The sequence below is a fragment of the Balaenoptera acutorostrata genome, chromosome 6 (assembly GCF_949987535.1).
Source record: "Balaenoptera acutorostrata chromosome 6, mBalAcu1.1, whole genome shotgun sequence".
Classification (NCBI taxonomy): domain Eukaryota; kingdom Metazoa; phylum Chordata; class Mammalia; order Artiodactyla; family Balaenopteridae; genus Balaenoptera; species Balaenoptera acutorostrata.
Window position 1 is genome coordinate 124,252,834 of NC_080069.1, and position 14,382 is coordinate 124,267,215.

Here is a 14,382-nt window from a genome sequence, read left to right on the forward strand (position 1 = left end):
GTCCAGTGGGGTCCAGACGACGCTCCCCTCCCACCCGCCCTCCCTGCACGGCTGCCCACACGGCACCGCCGCGTCCCCCCTCACGCCCTCTGGCGGATTCCCGGCCCACAGCACAAGGAGCCGTCCACACTCGGGCACCACCACTCACCTGGCCAAACCCCGCCCCAAACACCCACACGGCCGGGCAAGTTCCCAGCTCCACACCCTTGACCTTGCAGCCCTGTTCGAGGTGGGGGCACCTCCACTGTCCTCCCTTCCCTTAAGGTGCTCCCTCAGCATGCGGACGGGCAGAGGGGACCCTGTCCCACGCCGGCCCTCCCTCCCTCCCGCTCGCTCCCTCCCTCGTTCAACACCCGTGGGCAGAGTGCTGCCTGGGCTGTCAGCCAACGACCGGGGGGCAAGACCTCGAGGCAGAGCCATGAAGCCCCCGCACTCGCAGCTGCACTTCCAAACTCCTGTTTCTCTCTACTTGCGACGCGGTGACAGCCCCGGACCCCCGGCTCCCGCAGGCCCCGCTGACAGCAAGCGTGGCCTCCGGACTCGGCGGAGGTGCCCCCCTCCGGGCCGCTCACCCTGCTCAAGACAGGCCGCGCTGGGCAGAAGCTGGAGGGCAACGCACACCACTCAGGGCCTGGGCGCGCCCCTTGGGCTCTGCGTCCAGCGGGGGGTTTGGATTCACAGCCCGAGGCGGGAGGAGATGCCAGAGTGTGTCCGGAGCAGCACTGCACGGACCTCAACCCAGAGGCCGGAGGCGGGACCGAGGGCGCTGGGGGGACACGCGGGGCCTAAGGAGCCTCACGACCACACGCGCCTTTCTGGCGCTGCATCTCGTGGGGCACAAGGCGGCGCCCGGACACGGCAGCCTGGCCAGAGCCTCGCCGGCTGCTCTGGGGCTGAGCGCTGCCGGGACGGGGTCACCACGCGGCCCCTGAGAGGGCGGGCGGGCTGGCACCCTGGACGTGGAGCGTCTGTACCAGGGCCACAGCGGAAGTGCCTTCACCTGCAGCCGAAGGCGAAGGACAAACCCGGGCAACACGAGGGGCCACGGCCACGTGCCTGGGGCCGCAACGGTCAGCTCCGAGTCCAAAGAAAAACCAATTCTCTTTAGTGCTTTAGCTGTGAGATGTTCTTATAATACAGTGGATTAAATAAAAACCAATAGTTTAGTGGCATTTTCTATTCATCTCTATTAAGATTTATTTCTCAGTGGATTATTTTTAAGCCTAATTTTAATCTACCATTGATTTAGGAACAGTTTGAACTACTTAACTCTGAGAAAATACATGCGCCCTAGTTTTTTAAACAAAACCACCCTGAGGAGCTTGGTCTACGGTCTGAGAGCAGGTTTTAACGACGCTAAAATTTTCCTTACTGAAAATTAATTATATTCCAAGTCTTCCACTGTTGAATTTACTCAGGGGCCTAGTGGGCTACCGAGGGGGAAAGACGTTTCCATTTCCATGCAGCCCGGGAGCCCTGCAGTGAGAGAACAATCTGGAAAGCCAGGGACTGGCAGCTGGGAATGGCTGTTGTCTCTGGCAGCTCCCTGGCCAATGTCACCAGGAAACTGACATCTGGTCAGGGCAGACGACCCGGCCATGAGCCCTGCGGGCAGGCAGGCTGGCACGCGGCGGGCAGGCAGAGTGGCGGCAAAGCTCAGGTGCCGTCCCCGCCACCCACAGCTCGGGCTTCGCGCCCAGGCACGGGCCACGCGGACTGGCTTCTGCTCACCTGCCAAGCGGCTGTTGACCACGTTATGCTTCTTCCAAAGCCAGAGAATTGCCTGGTCCGGGGTTTTCACAGAATCCATCGATTCTTTAGCCATTTCCTCAAAATGCTCACCGCATTCCTTACACCCAAAGAAGACGTGAACGTACCTCCTGATGGTCTGCAGCACCGCCTGGGGGTCGTCTTCAAAACCTGCGGAGGGACCAAAGCATGTCGGACTATTTCCACTAGAACCGCAGGGCCTGGGGTGGCATCGGGGGGGCCAGGGACGAGCTGAGTGCCTGTGACATGTCCTCGCATGGACACGGGAAGAAACCAGCTCCTTCCCAGACGCCCACCGCGACCGCAAGATGGCTGCTCGCTGCCTCGACGCCGCGCCAGACGCGCGCACCCCAAGGGCAGACGGCCGCCTGTGTCCAGCTGCCAGAGCCACTCCAGGGCGTGCGCTGGCCCTCAGGACGAGCCAGAGGCCTGGAGCTATTAGGTCTGCCAGGAGCCCCCAGCCCCACGCCCAGAGGTCCGGGCTTGCCCCAGGCCTGAGACCCACGTGCAACTCTTCCTGCCCTACAAGCAACCCCAGAGGCTTGTGCCGGGGCCGTGGCAGCCACTCATTCGAAATTTGCAGTTGTTTTGCTTTGAAATCCTTGCGAAACACAAGCCCGAATATGAAGCAGGCCTTAGGGAGAGCCTCCGGGCTTGCTGCCAGCCCCGCCCTGTGGCGGATCTTCCACGAAAGGGGCAGCGACGGTCACGGGCTGGTCGGCTGCTGGGGCTCCTCTGGGAGCGACAGGGTGGCAGGCTGGTGAAGGTCTGCACTCTTTCAAAGAGGCCAAGCCTCTCCGTGTGAGGAAACCCTCCAGCATCTACCAGCCACACAGACGGTTTTCACCACCCGGTGTAAACACAGACCCTAACAGGAGGACGTGGGTGCCGAGTAAAGGCCCTGGGAGTGAGGGGCACGACGTCTGAAGAAAGCAATCCCCCCAAGAGCAGGATAACGCAGCCTGCAGTGCGCTGAAAGGAGGACCCCTGAGGACGGCAGAGGGGCAGCAGCACAGGGCTGGACCAGAGTCCTGTCCAGACAACTAATACGGGGGATTGGGCATACGAATAAGAGACTGTGAGATTACAACAGATTACATGTCAGCATTAAAAGAAATCCAGCAAAATAATTGGAAAAAAAAAAGACATGGTTTTGGAGACTGAGTCCATCTTATTAACAGCAGGCCCTCACGAGCGACCTCTCTCTGTGGCCGGTGCGGTCCTGACGCTCGTCCCCACGGCCCGGGAAGCCGGCCCCGCCCGGAGAGCCCTCGTGGGCCGTCAGCCTCAGCAGGCCTGCTCGTGTCCCTCAGAGGAGGCCCGAAGCCGCACCCCGCCACCTGCCCCTGGCTCCCAGTGTTTCCCAGGGCGGCCAGGGGGCACCCAGCCCTGAGGCCACGTGCACACGCGGAGCCCTCCCTGTCGGCCGGTGCTGCTCTCCCAGCCGCAGGCCTCTGGCTGACATCTGCCGCACCCGGCGGGGTAATCCTCCTTCCCGCGTCCCCCACCGAACCGCTGCACACTCGGGCCGCCCTAATCTTTAAAGTGGGCAAGAACCATAAACCCCTACCTGTGGGGGATTAGAGGCCGCGGCAGGCTTTTAGTCGATGGGGTTTAAGCATGCAGTAAGGAGAGGAAAGACCTTCCAAGACATAATCCGGGTCTCGGTCTGACCCAATTCCTTCGGTGTGACACAGGCCCCTCGGATATTGCTGCAATTCACGCGACGAAGAGAAAGAACGCTCAAGATCTCTTTGTGTGCTCTGTCATCCTGCTGCCCTCACTCTGCCAGCATCGGTTCTGCAGGATTTTATAGAGCATCCCGGTGATGACCTCCTCCCTGCTGTCCCCACCGCCTTCAACGTGTCTCCCTGTTCTCAGCAGAACTTTCCCCACAACTGAGGCTCACGTCTCAGACGTGGGCTCCCATGCCGTGGCCAGTGTCCCGCCAGGCAGCGCTGAGGCTCTGATCTCACTTGCTGTAGGGCTCCCAAGCTTTCTCCTGAACACACCCTACGTGTTCTTCTGTGTGATTCTTAAGAGAATTTTCGATTGAAAGCCCACCTCTCCCACTAGACGCCGGAGGAGTAGAAATCTAAGGTCACCTGGAGCAGAGCCGGGGGTGGTAGAGATGTCTGAAGATGCCACATGCCCCTCTGCTGCTTCTCCCCAACAGGTGGCCTCTATCTCCCCACCGTGAACCTGGGCTGGATGAGACCTGTCTGAGCAACAGGCTGTGGCGGAAGTGATGCCCAGACCCCAAGGCCCCTCCCGGATGTGGCGATGCCCCGTGGGGAGCTGGTGCTGCCTGGGAGCCCGACCTTCTGAGTCGAGACCAGTCAGCCGCCGCCAGATGAGCGAGGCCGCAGCTGAGCCCGTCCAAAGAGCCGAGCCCCAGAGCCATGAGCAAAAACCTGGTGGATGTTTTAAGCCACGGCATCTGGGGTTCATTTGTTACACAGCAAAAGGTAACTCTTAAAAGAATTTTACAATTTTACTGGAAAGAACATTGGACGGTGTGGGTCCCGAGACTTCACTTTGACTTAACACAGACGTCAGTGAACCTGAATGATTAAAAAAACGAAACTAGGACTTCCCTGGTGGCGCAGTGGTTAAGAATCCGCCTGCCGATGCAGGGGACACAGGTTCAAGTCCTGGTCCAGGAAGATCCCACATGCCGTGGAGCAACTAAGCCCGTGCACCACAACTACTGAGCCTGCACTCTAGAGCCCACGAGCCACAACTACTGAGCTCGCGTGCCACAACTACTGAAGCCTGCACGCCTAGAGCCCGTGCTCCGCAACAAGAGAAGCCACCGCAATGAGAAGCCCACGCACTGCAACAAAGAGTAGCCCCCGCTCGCCGCAACTAGAGAAAGCCCGCATGCAGCAACGAAGACCCAACACAGCCAATAAATAAATAAATAAATAATAAAATAAAATAAAAAACTAAAAGCAGATATTCCCATGGCTGCCAGGGGCCTGCTTAAACTGAGAGGCATACACACAACACAGTCCAGAGAGGATCCAAAAATCCAACACGTTTTTTAGCGCTTTGTGTGGGATATAAACGTGGTCCCACCTCCTGCAGCCACGTCTGTGTCATCCCCTCCCCTCGTGGGCTTAGTGGCTCACTTCTAACGAACGAACATGGCAGACGTGACGGACTTCACACCACCGAGGGCCCCGATGAAGCCGGCTGCCTATGGGGAGGCCACACGGTGAGGAAGGATAGCCCCCCATGTGGGGCGCAAGCGTCGGGAGGGCGTCTCTTCCCCACCGTCCCGGGCCAGCACTCTGCACCCAGGGTCTGGGAGACCTGAAGCCGAAGGCCCTGGTCAGGCCACACCTGAGCGCCCGCCCCACAGACGCCGTGAGATAAGGAGCGTGCGCTGCTCCAGGTGACTTGTTAGAAACAACAGGTAACCATACGCTTCTCCAAATGTGTTTCATTTACTCTCGTGTTCTTTAAAGCAAAGAAAGAGGTGCTGACACCGAGAGGCGTTCCTGGCCAGCGCTCCCTCACCCCACCCGTGACTCATGTCCCAAGGGTCAGCCAGGCACTGGCCGTGAGGGAAGAGGGTGGGGACTTGGGCTCCGGCATCGCGAGCCGGCACAGGGGCTGAGCAGACCTCTAGAAAAGGTGCTCACCTCCACCCTCCTTAGCATGGACCCCAGGCACCCTGAAGGCGCGTTACCCTCTGCGTGAGCTTGGGACGGCTCCGGCAGGCAGGAGCGCAGCACCCGTGTCGGGTGGCCCAGGTGGAGACAGCTCACCTGTGCCGTCCAGCGCTTCTGGATGGGTCCCAGCTCGAACAGTCAAAGTGTGGAACAACTGCCACAGAGAGCACGTGTAGCCCCTCAGCTCTGGTCGGCTTCCTTGACATCCAACCCACTTTATGTGATTAGTAAGGAATATTCCAGAAATCTGGGGGGGGGGGGTTAGAAAAAAAATAAGAGATAATTGAATTGTTAAAATTAAAAACAGTTGGTGGCGGACTTCCCTGGTGGCGCAGTGGTTAGGAATCCGCCTGCCAAAGCAGGGGACACAGGTTCAAGCCCTGGTCGGGGAAGATCCCACATGCCGCGGAGCAACTAAGCCCATGAGCCACAACTACTGAGCCTGCGCTCTAGAGCCCGTGAGCCACAACTACTGAAGCCCGCGCACCTAGAGCCCAGTAGCGGCAACTGGAGAAAGCCATGCGCTGCAATGAAGACCCACCACAGCCAAAAAAAAAAAAAAGTTGGTGAATGTCCTCAGTCTTGATTGGGTGGTGGTTACACAGGGAGCACGTCTCTCAAAACTTCAACTGTACATCTCACCATGTGTAAATTTAAATCCAATAACGAATAAATGAGAGGAAAAAAAGTGTCTATTTTACTAAAGGAGTTCTCAAAATATGGAGATGTGGCCCGTTCTTTTCCAGTCTTTGGGGAGAAGGGAAGAGTTCACCTGTACCCTGATGAAGCAGCACTAGGAAGCATGAAAGACACCCATCTTTTTTTAAAGTTAGAATTAGTTACAAGGAGATTTATAGGAGAAGACTAATAACAAAAACATTCAATTGTCAGGCAATTCTCCACGTCAATGAACAGGATCTTCACTTTACAAGCAGCGAGCCGAAGGCCGAGGGGCTGTAACAGCCCAGAGGCGGGGCTGCGAACTGCACTCTGCGGGCCTCCCGGCCCCTGGGTCCCACTGGGCGGGCGACTGCACAGGCCTGGCCCCTGCGGGTCTGAGCCCTTGCTCTCGGCCGCCTTCCCCGTCACACGGCTCAGGTCCCATGGAGCAGGGGCCAAGGCTAGAAACCGGCACCCACAGGGCTGCTGGAATCAGATCCCGGGGAGCCTACGTCGTGGAGCCTGTGGCCGCAGACGCCGGCCCAAGACCCTGGCTGCACGCCCGGCCTGCACGGCAGCTCGACCCATCGCCTTTATTCACTACTTTTTTAGGTGTGAAATCTAGACGAGTTTACTAAAAATTAAAACAGAAAACAAACCCTAATGCTACACTGCCTGACAAAACCCCCATCGTCTCGGTCGGCCGTCTGTCCCAGACCCAGGCAGAGGTAGCTGGAGGTTGCTGTGGAAACCGGGCGGCAGAACCGGGGAGGGAGACCGGCGGCGCATCGGCCGAGGGCAGGTGCGGGGTCCCCCAAGCTCGTCGAAGGGGCTGCCTCACCCGCATCTTGTTGTTGACCAAGTCGAGGACGGCGTCGTAGGGGATCCTGTCCAGGGGCAGGCTGGCCAGCCACTCCTGCAGCGTCTCCAGCAGCTTCCTGACCGGCGGCCGCCCAGGGAACAGCTGAGCAGGGAAGACCACACTCAGGGACCGGTCGGGAAGCGCCCTCCACGGCGCGGCCTCCCAGGGGTGGAGACAGGGCCTGCCCTGACCTGGACCCACCAGCTGGAGGGAGGAAGTGTCTCCAATCCACCCAGGCTCTGACCGGAGAACAGGGGTGGGGGGTTTCTGGAGGAACTAGTTTCCCCAGAACACAGACGAGGGGGAAACCCGCACTGGGCCCCATTCCTGCAGCTCCACGGCCGCCCAGCACCCGGGACACAGCCGCTCGTCCTCACGCCCGGCGGCCACTTCACGACGCCGGACCACACGGCCGCCGGGGGCCTTATTTATCACGTTGTCAAGGGCTTGTGGGCCTTTCTGAAATCACTGCCTACTCGTTCCATGCTCCTCACGGTAATGCATGCTAATCCCGCCCGCTGTCCTTACACACCCTCGCCTCCCCCTCTGCCATCTCTGACTGTCAGACTATTTGGAAAAGGTATGCACACCCCTGAGGCTTCCACGCAAACAAGTGCCATCGCTGGTTAACTACACGTCGACACTCAGGCCACGCTGGTGGCCCAGGAAGCCTCGAGTGCAAGGATCCCAGCGGTCCTGCAGTCCTTCTGTGGGGAGCTTCGATTAGATGCTGCCAATGAAACGTGCACATTCAAGGCTGAAAGAGCTCTTAGAAACCTGGGCTGAGGCCTTACTAACAACGGTGCTGAGACAGATGTGGGTGCCCCAGCTGCAGAAACATCGCATCTTCAACTCTGCAAAATCTGGGTTTTCCCAACGTTGCTTACAGAGCACCATTACCAACTGACCAGCATTTAAAGTTTAAGTAAAGGGTAGAAAAACTACTGAGAATAACTTATGCTGATCTGACTCCCAGGCTCTGCCCACGTGTGGAGCCCTCCAGCGCGACACGGGACTGGAACGGGGACGAAGACCGCGAGGCACGTGCGGAGCAAGACCCCCCGTCCCGACGTGGACGGGCAGGCGGGACGCGCGTAAGGAGCGGGGACAGCGGGAGGGCTCTGACCTCTGCGGGCCGGGCGCAGCGTGAGGAGAACCGTCTAAACAGTTTCCGTTTATCCATTTGAAACAAATCAGGTGACTCATTATTCCCTTAAACGTAAATCCTACCTCCTGAGTTTCTTCAAAGATCTTACAACGTGAGTAAACTCTGACCAGCGGAAGCGCTGGCTGCAAAGCACCTTGTCAGGGATGCACACGCGTGGCAAGGGAAACCTTTCAGAGTTAAGCTTCCTTATCTCTTAGGTAACAATAGGTGCTATGGAGGTGGCCTCTGGAAGCAGACTTCTCCCGAGGCAGCGGCAGCCAGCGCAAGACCAAAGGTGACCAACGGCGGGCCGGGAGTGTCTAGGGCCTGGGCTATCTCAGAGGTCAGAGAGCAGAAGGGCCACGGCCAGGGCTGCTGGGCCAACAGAACAGGGGCCCAGGTCCATCCCCGGGGAAGAGGGATGACCGACTGCTCCAACCTCTGCCCAGCGCAGGGGCTCTGGGCCCAGAAAAAGACCACAAGCCTGGACGTTCAGCGCTGGAGCTAAGAGTTCTCGGCAGGAACGTAACCCCGCGGGCCGCTGCCCGCTAAACGTGAGCTGACACAGCAGCCGCCGCGTGCCCCACCCCCAGGGCCCACCCGCCACCCGACAGGACACCGCCGGCCGCAGCCGTCTCCCTGCCCGGAGGCCCGCCCTCCCCACCTCTCCTCCCAGCTCCCTGACGCACAGGCCTCCTGCCCACTCCCGCTCACTCCCCGCTCGTCCTGCTGGTCCTCAGGCCTTCCCCGGGCACCGCTCGTACCCCCCCTCCCCAGCAGGCAGGGCCCTCAGACCCCGCGGCGCTGCCCTGCAGTCCCCGCCCCCCGCCGCCGAGAGCGCGGGCGCCTCCACGCAGCCAGGAGCTCTGTGCCCCGCAGGCCCCCGGCACACGGCAGGCGTCTGGGTGAGTGGAGGACGGGCGAGGTCGCGTGGTCAAGCCCAGGCTGGCCCGTGGCCCCCCGCCCGGGCCAGACGCCCATGCACCTTGGCCAGGACGGTGACGAAGTCCTTGAGTGTCTTCAGCTCGGCCCCGGCCAGGGACCTGCGGGCGGCCAGCTCCACCCTCAGGAGGTGGTGCAGCCCCGATTCCAGGTCAGCCGCGTACAGCTTCGACCTGGGAGGAAACGCTACAAGGTCAGCGTGGGCGCCTCTCTCTTCACGCAGGTTCCCGCGTGCTGGCTCCTACCCCAGGGGGACGCCACCCGGGGAGACAACGCGGAGAACCCCCGAGCGCCGGCAGGCGGACGGCGGGCTTCTGAGCGAGCCGCCCCGCAGCGACCCCCGGACCCCAGGCGCACACTCCCGGCAGCTTCGCTCACCTGTCAAACTCCCTCCAAACCACGGCTTCAGAGCTGTCTTCTTTGCTCGGTTTTTCAGGCAATGAAAGCGATTTCTTCCTCACATCCGGCAATGACTTCAAATAAGAGGAGAAAAACGATCGGAGAGGCTTCCCGCTGCGAGAAAGGGGAGGGCAGGGCGCAGGCTCAGAGGCGGGCTTCGGCGGCCCGGCCCCCGTCCACAGGCGCCTTGTGGCCCCAGGTTCAGAGGAGCCCTCCCTCCGTAACTCCGGGGTGACGTGCACCACCCAGCCCAGCCATCCTCTGGGCATCTACTGCAGGTATCTTGGGCGGGGCGGGATGGTGGCAAAGCCCGGGCCTCGGGGAGCTGGCCCCCCACCTGAGAACACAACATCCCCACCGAACAAAACTGAATCGTAGTACTACGCTGGTTTGAGCATCTGCCAAGATCAGCTTTATCCAAACTGTGGTTTCGACATCCTCTGCCCACAGGCTGCCAGCTCCGCGTGGGGAGTCCGGAGTCGGGCGGGAGGGGGAAGGAGCGCCCGGTGGCTCCTGAGCACTGCGGAGTGGCCCCTCCACTGGCGGGGCGTGGAGGGCTGTGAGGCTGTTACTGTGCCCTCCCCAGGTAGCTCACGGGTCCCCCAAAGGGTCCAGAGCTTATTTTCGTTCCCCAAAGGAGAACGCAGCAGTTATTGGTAAAAATATCAACGTCATTTTATGTTGAGGTTGTACAGATGACACTTTGAATGTAAAACGAGCTTTTTTCTCCGAAACAAGATGGTAGTTTGTTCAAGGAAGGTCTGCTGCAGGGCCGGGCGCCCCAGGTAAGACCTCCTGGCTTACCCTGAATTCCATTTTTTTTAAAGAACAGAAAATACACCCAAGGAACTACGGCGTGCTTGAGGCTCCTGGGGGCGGCGCCCTCGGTGCCCCAGCTAAACTTCCCAGGGGCTGAGACAGGAGCCCCGAGGGAGGAAAGCGCCCGCCTTCTCGCCGCTGTGTCCACACGCGGTGCCTCGCCAAGAGCTCCGGGGACGCGGGTGAGGCTGGCCTGGGGCCTCCGGCCTGAGGCTGGGGGGCCGGGCAGGCAGCTCACCTCCCCACCTGTGACGCTCTCCCAGCCTCGACTCAACTTGCTTCCTCTTCAGCCGAGCTTATCTTACGGGTGTGCAGGCACCCAGCGCAGAGGCAAGCGGCATTTTGATGACGGTGCTGCTGGTGGCAGCAAGGTGAGTGCCGTGCGGGGCCTGCGGCCGGTCTCCCCCACCGCCCCACACACCGGTGACAGCCCAGGGGCTGGGGGTGTCGGTGGCGTCACAAACATTCCTGAAGCCAGACTCTACTTACACGGTAACTAATCCGTGGGACCCGTTTGGGTAAATCAAGTAACACGAGGGGACAGAAGAAACACCGAGCTTCTGCAGAAAGGCTTTATCCCAGCCCAGCGCTCTCTTCACCTCGATGTTCTCGTAGGGAATCAGGTCTAAGATCACCTGGGCAATGAGAAAGTACGGTCACCCTCGCTGCGGACGGCAGGGTCCTCCGGAAGCGGAACTGACGAACGCAGTCTCCTACAGCCTCGCGGCTCACCCCCTCTCAGCCAGGCCACCGACATCCCTGCTGTGTGGCACCGCCAGGCCCCCGACTGTCGCGCGGGCACGGACCACAGCCTCCTCCCCACGCAGACCGTCAGCGGGGTCCGTGCTGTGCTCCTCATGCACCCTCCGAGGCCCACTGTCGTCAGACAGGGACGGTCACCCCCACGCGAGTTGGGGCCGCGCCCCGGCCTCCAGCTTCCCCTCCACCCTCGGGGCCTGCGTTGGGAGGCTGACAGCGCCCCCGGTCAGCCGTTCCTCCCTCCAGAGCTGCCCGGTCCAGGGCTGCTGAGGCTGAAGGCGCAGTGGTGGGGGGCAGTGGCAGGGGGACCCCCGGGTGGCATCTCAGGAGCTAGAAGAGTGTGAAAGACGAACAGCAAGCCCCGGGCGTGCCACCCGGACAGTCAGGGGCAGAACCACCTCTCTCTCAGGAGCGACAGAGCCGTGTCCCAACCAGGGGCCTTGGCCGGCAGCCAAAGCCCCACTGGGACCACCACACTTCCTTCCCAGAGCCCCGATCTCGGAAGAACAGGCAGGAGGCCAGCAGAGGGGGAGAAACATGGCACCCGGGGCTAAGTTCCGGAGTGAGGTGTCTTCTCTCATCCCTAGGAGACCTCGGGGTAAAGAATCCCTGTCCTCCAGCCCGGCTTCTGGCACCTGGATTTTACTGAGACTTTGCCAAAGGCAAGGGCTTCACACCCACCCGTGTGAAGTGATAATAAAGCAAAGATTCACAACAGAAACATTGTTTTACAGAATCTGGGATTTGGCAAAAAAGTTGCGAGCTCAGAATACAGCAAAGAAAAAATCTTGATCATAACGCCTAGGAAAGAGAGAATGCCCTCAGGGAAGACACGCGTCCCGAGGTCCAGGTCTGCCCTGAGTCCCTCCTGGCGCCCCCTGGGGGACCAGGCCCCCCACCCAGAGGACCAGGCTGCACTTGGGAGCTGCTTCCTCTCCTCTTGGAGGCAGACCCTCGCCCCAACAGTCTTCTCTGTAACCAGTGCGTCTGCTGAATAACACAAAACGCCAATTCCGAGAATACAACAGATCAGGCGACGTAGTTACTGTCACACAGGAATCTGATCACAGACCCGACACTGGAAGAGGTGCAGACAGTACCTCACGTCCAACGTAGGAGCTGTTGCTTTCAAATAAGACAGCCACGTAACGGCCACCGCTGTTGTCAATGAGAGAAAGAACGTCCCTGGGCCTTTTAAGAGGAAAAGAGTCTTTTAGTGCTTTCAAGGACACCGTAGACCAGTGCCCACGTCACTTAACGCAAGTCTCTACTTTACAAAATTAAACTCAGCTTGCAGCGTGCCACCTTTTTTACAGCACTACGCACCGAATGGGGTTCAGAGACGGGCACCCGGGAGGCCTGCCTTCGTCCGTGTGGCTCTGCAGGAAGTCGATCATCGTGTGCCTCACCGTCTGCGGCTCTCTGTCCGGCCCTGCAGGGCGGGACCCACCGTCACGGCCGCGTCTGCCTGCCGAGCGCCCGTCCCACCCCAGGGCCCCGATGGTGCGAGCGCACACGGCCGTGGATTCACATGCCAGGAGGCCTCTCAGCAAGCAGCGTGGGAATCAGTGAGCTCCAGGGACACACGGCCACAGGGGGCCCCCCCACGCACGCACACGCGCACACACACACGTGGCGTGGAGACAGAGGCCACAGGCACGCGTCCATCTATACCAAGTTCAGAGGCAGGCAGACTGCCCTCACTGTGGGCTCCCGGGGGGAGCTGGGGGGGATCACTGACAAAAATTCATTGGGGTGCCCTTGTGATGTGTACACTTCTCAAACTTTTTTTTCCAGAAAAGTTTACTTAAGAAAATAAATTTCACCACCATATTTGCCAAGGAAGGCAAAGCACAGAAGAAAGAATTCTCGCTGAAACTAGGACCGTTTGAACCCTTACAGGAAAGAAAGGGCCAATGGTGCCGATGTAAATGTGCCAAAGCTGGGGTGACGGGCAGACCCATCCAGGGCGTGTTCTAGTCTCACTTGAATAGATTTGTCTAAGAGGGAAGGAATCTAGGACAGTAGAACACTTAGGTCCTTACCTTTAAAATCTTCTCCAGTTGTAAAGTCCTTTGCAAATGCTTTAAAATACTAAGAAGAAAAACATAGAACAAATAAGAAACAGCCTTGCCTGACGTCTGTGTAAACGTTTAATCTTTAAGCAACAAAACGACCATCATCTTTGAGAGCTTTCGTCCCTTTTCTCCAGAAACTTCACGTTGACTGATGATGAACCACATTTCTATGTGTTTCTGTGGATGATAGTGTTTCCCTCCAGATTCACAAGTGGCTGCTCAGTACCAACCGGAACCCCGCTGTCTACATTTTCTGCCCCAACAGGGCTGGAACTATGGCTGACGGCACGTCCCCTAAAGGCTCCTGGTGCTAGATATTCACGGTACGTCCGCTCAACGACACAAAAACACCTAGGGAGGAGGGCAGGCACTATATCAAGTGTCTCTGAGCAGAACAAAAGGATTTTACATCAAAATTAAAAACCTTCTTCGTTAAAAGACACAGTAAAGACAGTGGAAACAGTGACAGGCTGGGTGCTGACATCCCCGGACACGCATAGCTGAAGGAGGGCAAGTGGCGGGAAGACACAGGACTCCTGTACATCAGTCAGAAAAGCACACACGCGGGAGAGGAAAACGGGCAAATGACACCAGCAGACAGGGCCACCCGGGGAGCAGTGATCACTCCCTGTCACCCGTCAGCAGGGAAGGCCCAGCACCGCATTCCAGGCCGGCGCCAGGCGGCACAGGACACACACGTGAGTGCCCACGGCAGCTCAGGGCCCGCGGCGGTAAACCGCGCTGCCAGCGGACCCCAGCCCCAGCCGGTGTGCGGGTGATTCTAGCAACGTCCTGTTAGGAGAAAGAGGCGGCCCGAAGCTCACACACAGCACACAGAGCCCTGTGTGTAAAGCTGAAACAAAGTAAGACAGGAAAATAGAACAGGAACACGTTTCGGCACGGGGCTCAAGGGGAGGGTGACTCTGGTGGGGCTGGGGCACCAGGCCGACCAGCGGGCGCGGCCCAGCCAGGCGACGGATGCGCGGCTGTCCCCAGGTCAACACTTAGGGGACGCTGCGGCACAGAGAGCGTGGGATGTGAGGGCTGAGAGGCAGGGGGGCCTCCAAGCTTCTCAGAGGTCACTTCCAAGAGCTCAGCTTTTTTCCTGAGATGTCAAGTCATCGTGATGCGCTCGTGTGCAGGCGAGGGAGCGCACACATGCGCACACAGACCTGGGTCTGCTTCTCAGCTTCCAGCCCGCCCCCTAGTGGGAGAGACAGGGACAGGCCTGTCGGAGGGACAGCTGTGCCAGGCACACGGCCGGGC

General features: G+C 59.5%; 1 protein-coding gene across 1 annotated transcript in view; it reads right to left on the minus strand.

Annotated features, from left to right (window-relative positions):
* The window catches only part of QSOX2 (quiescin sulfhydryl oxidase 2), a 28,984-nt gene that overhangs the window by 2,734 nt on the left and 11,868 nt on the right, over positions 1 to 14,382 (minus strand). The window contains exons 3-11 of the mRNA XM_057549009.1: positions 13,084 to 13,132; positions 12,365 to 12,470; positions 12,139 to 12,229; positions 10,769 to 10,914; positions 9,440 to 9,574; positions 9,105 to 9,234; positions 6,952 to 7,074; positions 5,547 to 5,697; positions 1,732 to 1,920 (exon numbers count right to left, since the gene is read on the minus strand). Of these exons, the coding sequence (XP_057404992.1) occupies positions 1,732 to 1,920; positions 5,547 to 5,697; positions 6,952 to 7,074; positions 9,105 to 9,234; positions 9,440 to 9,574; positions 10,769 to 10,914; positions 12,139 to 12,229; positions 12,365 to 12,470; positions 13,084 to 13,132 (1,120 nt within the window). The remainder of the gene's footprint in view (positions 1 to 1,731; positions 1,921 to 5,546; positions 5,698 to 6,951; positions 7,075 to 9,104; positions 9,235 to 9,439; positions 9,575 to 10,768; positions 10,915 to 12,138; positions 12,230 to 12,364; positions 12,471 to 13,083; positions 13,133 to 14,382) is intronic.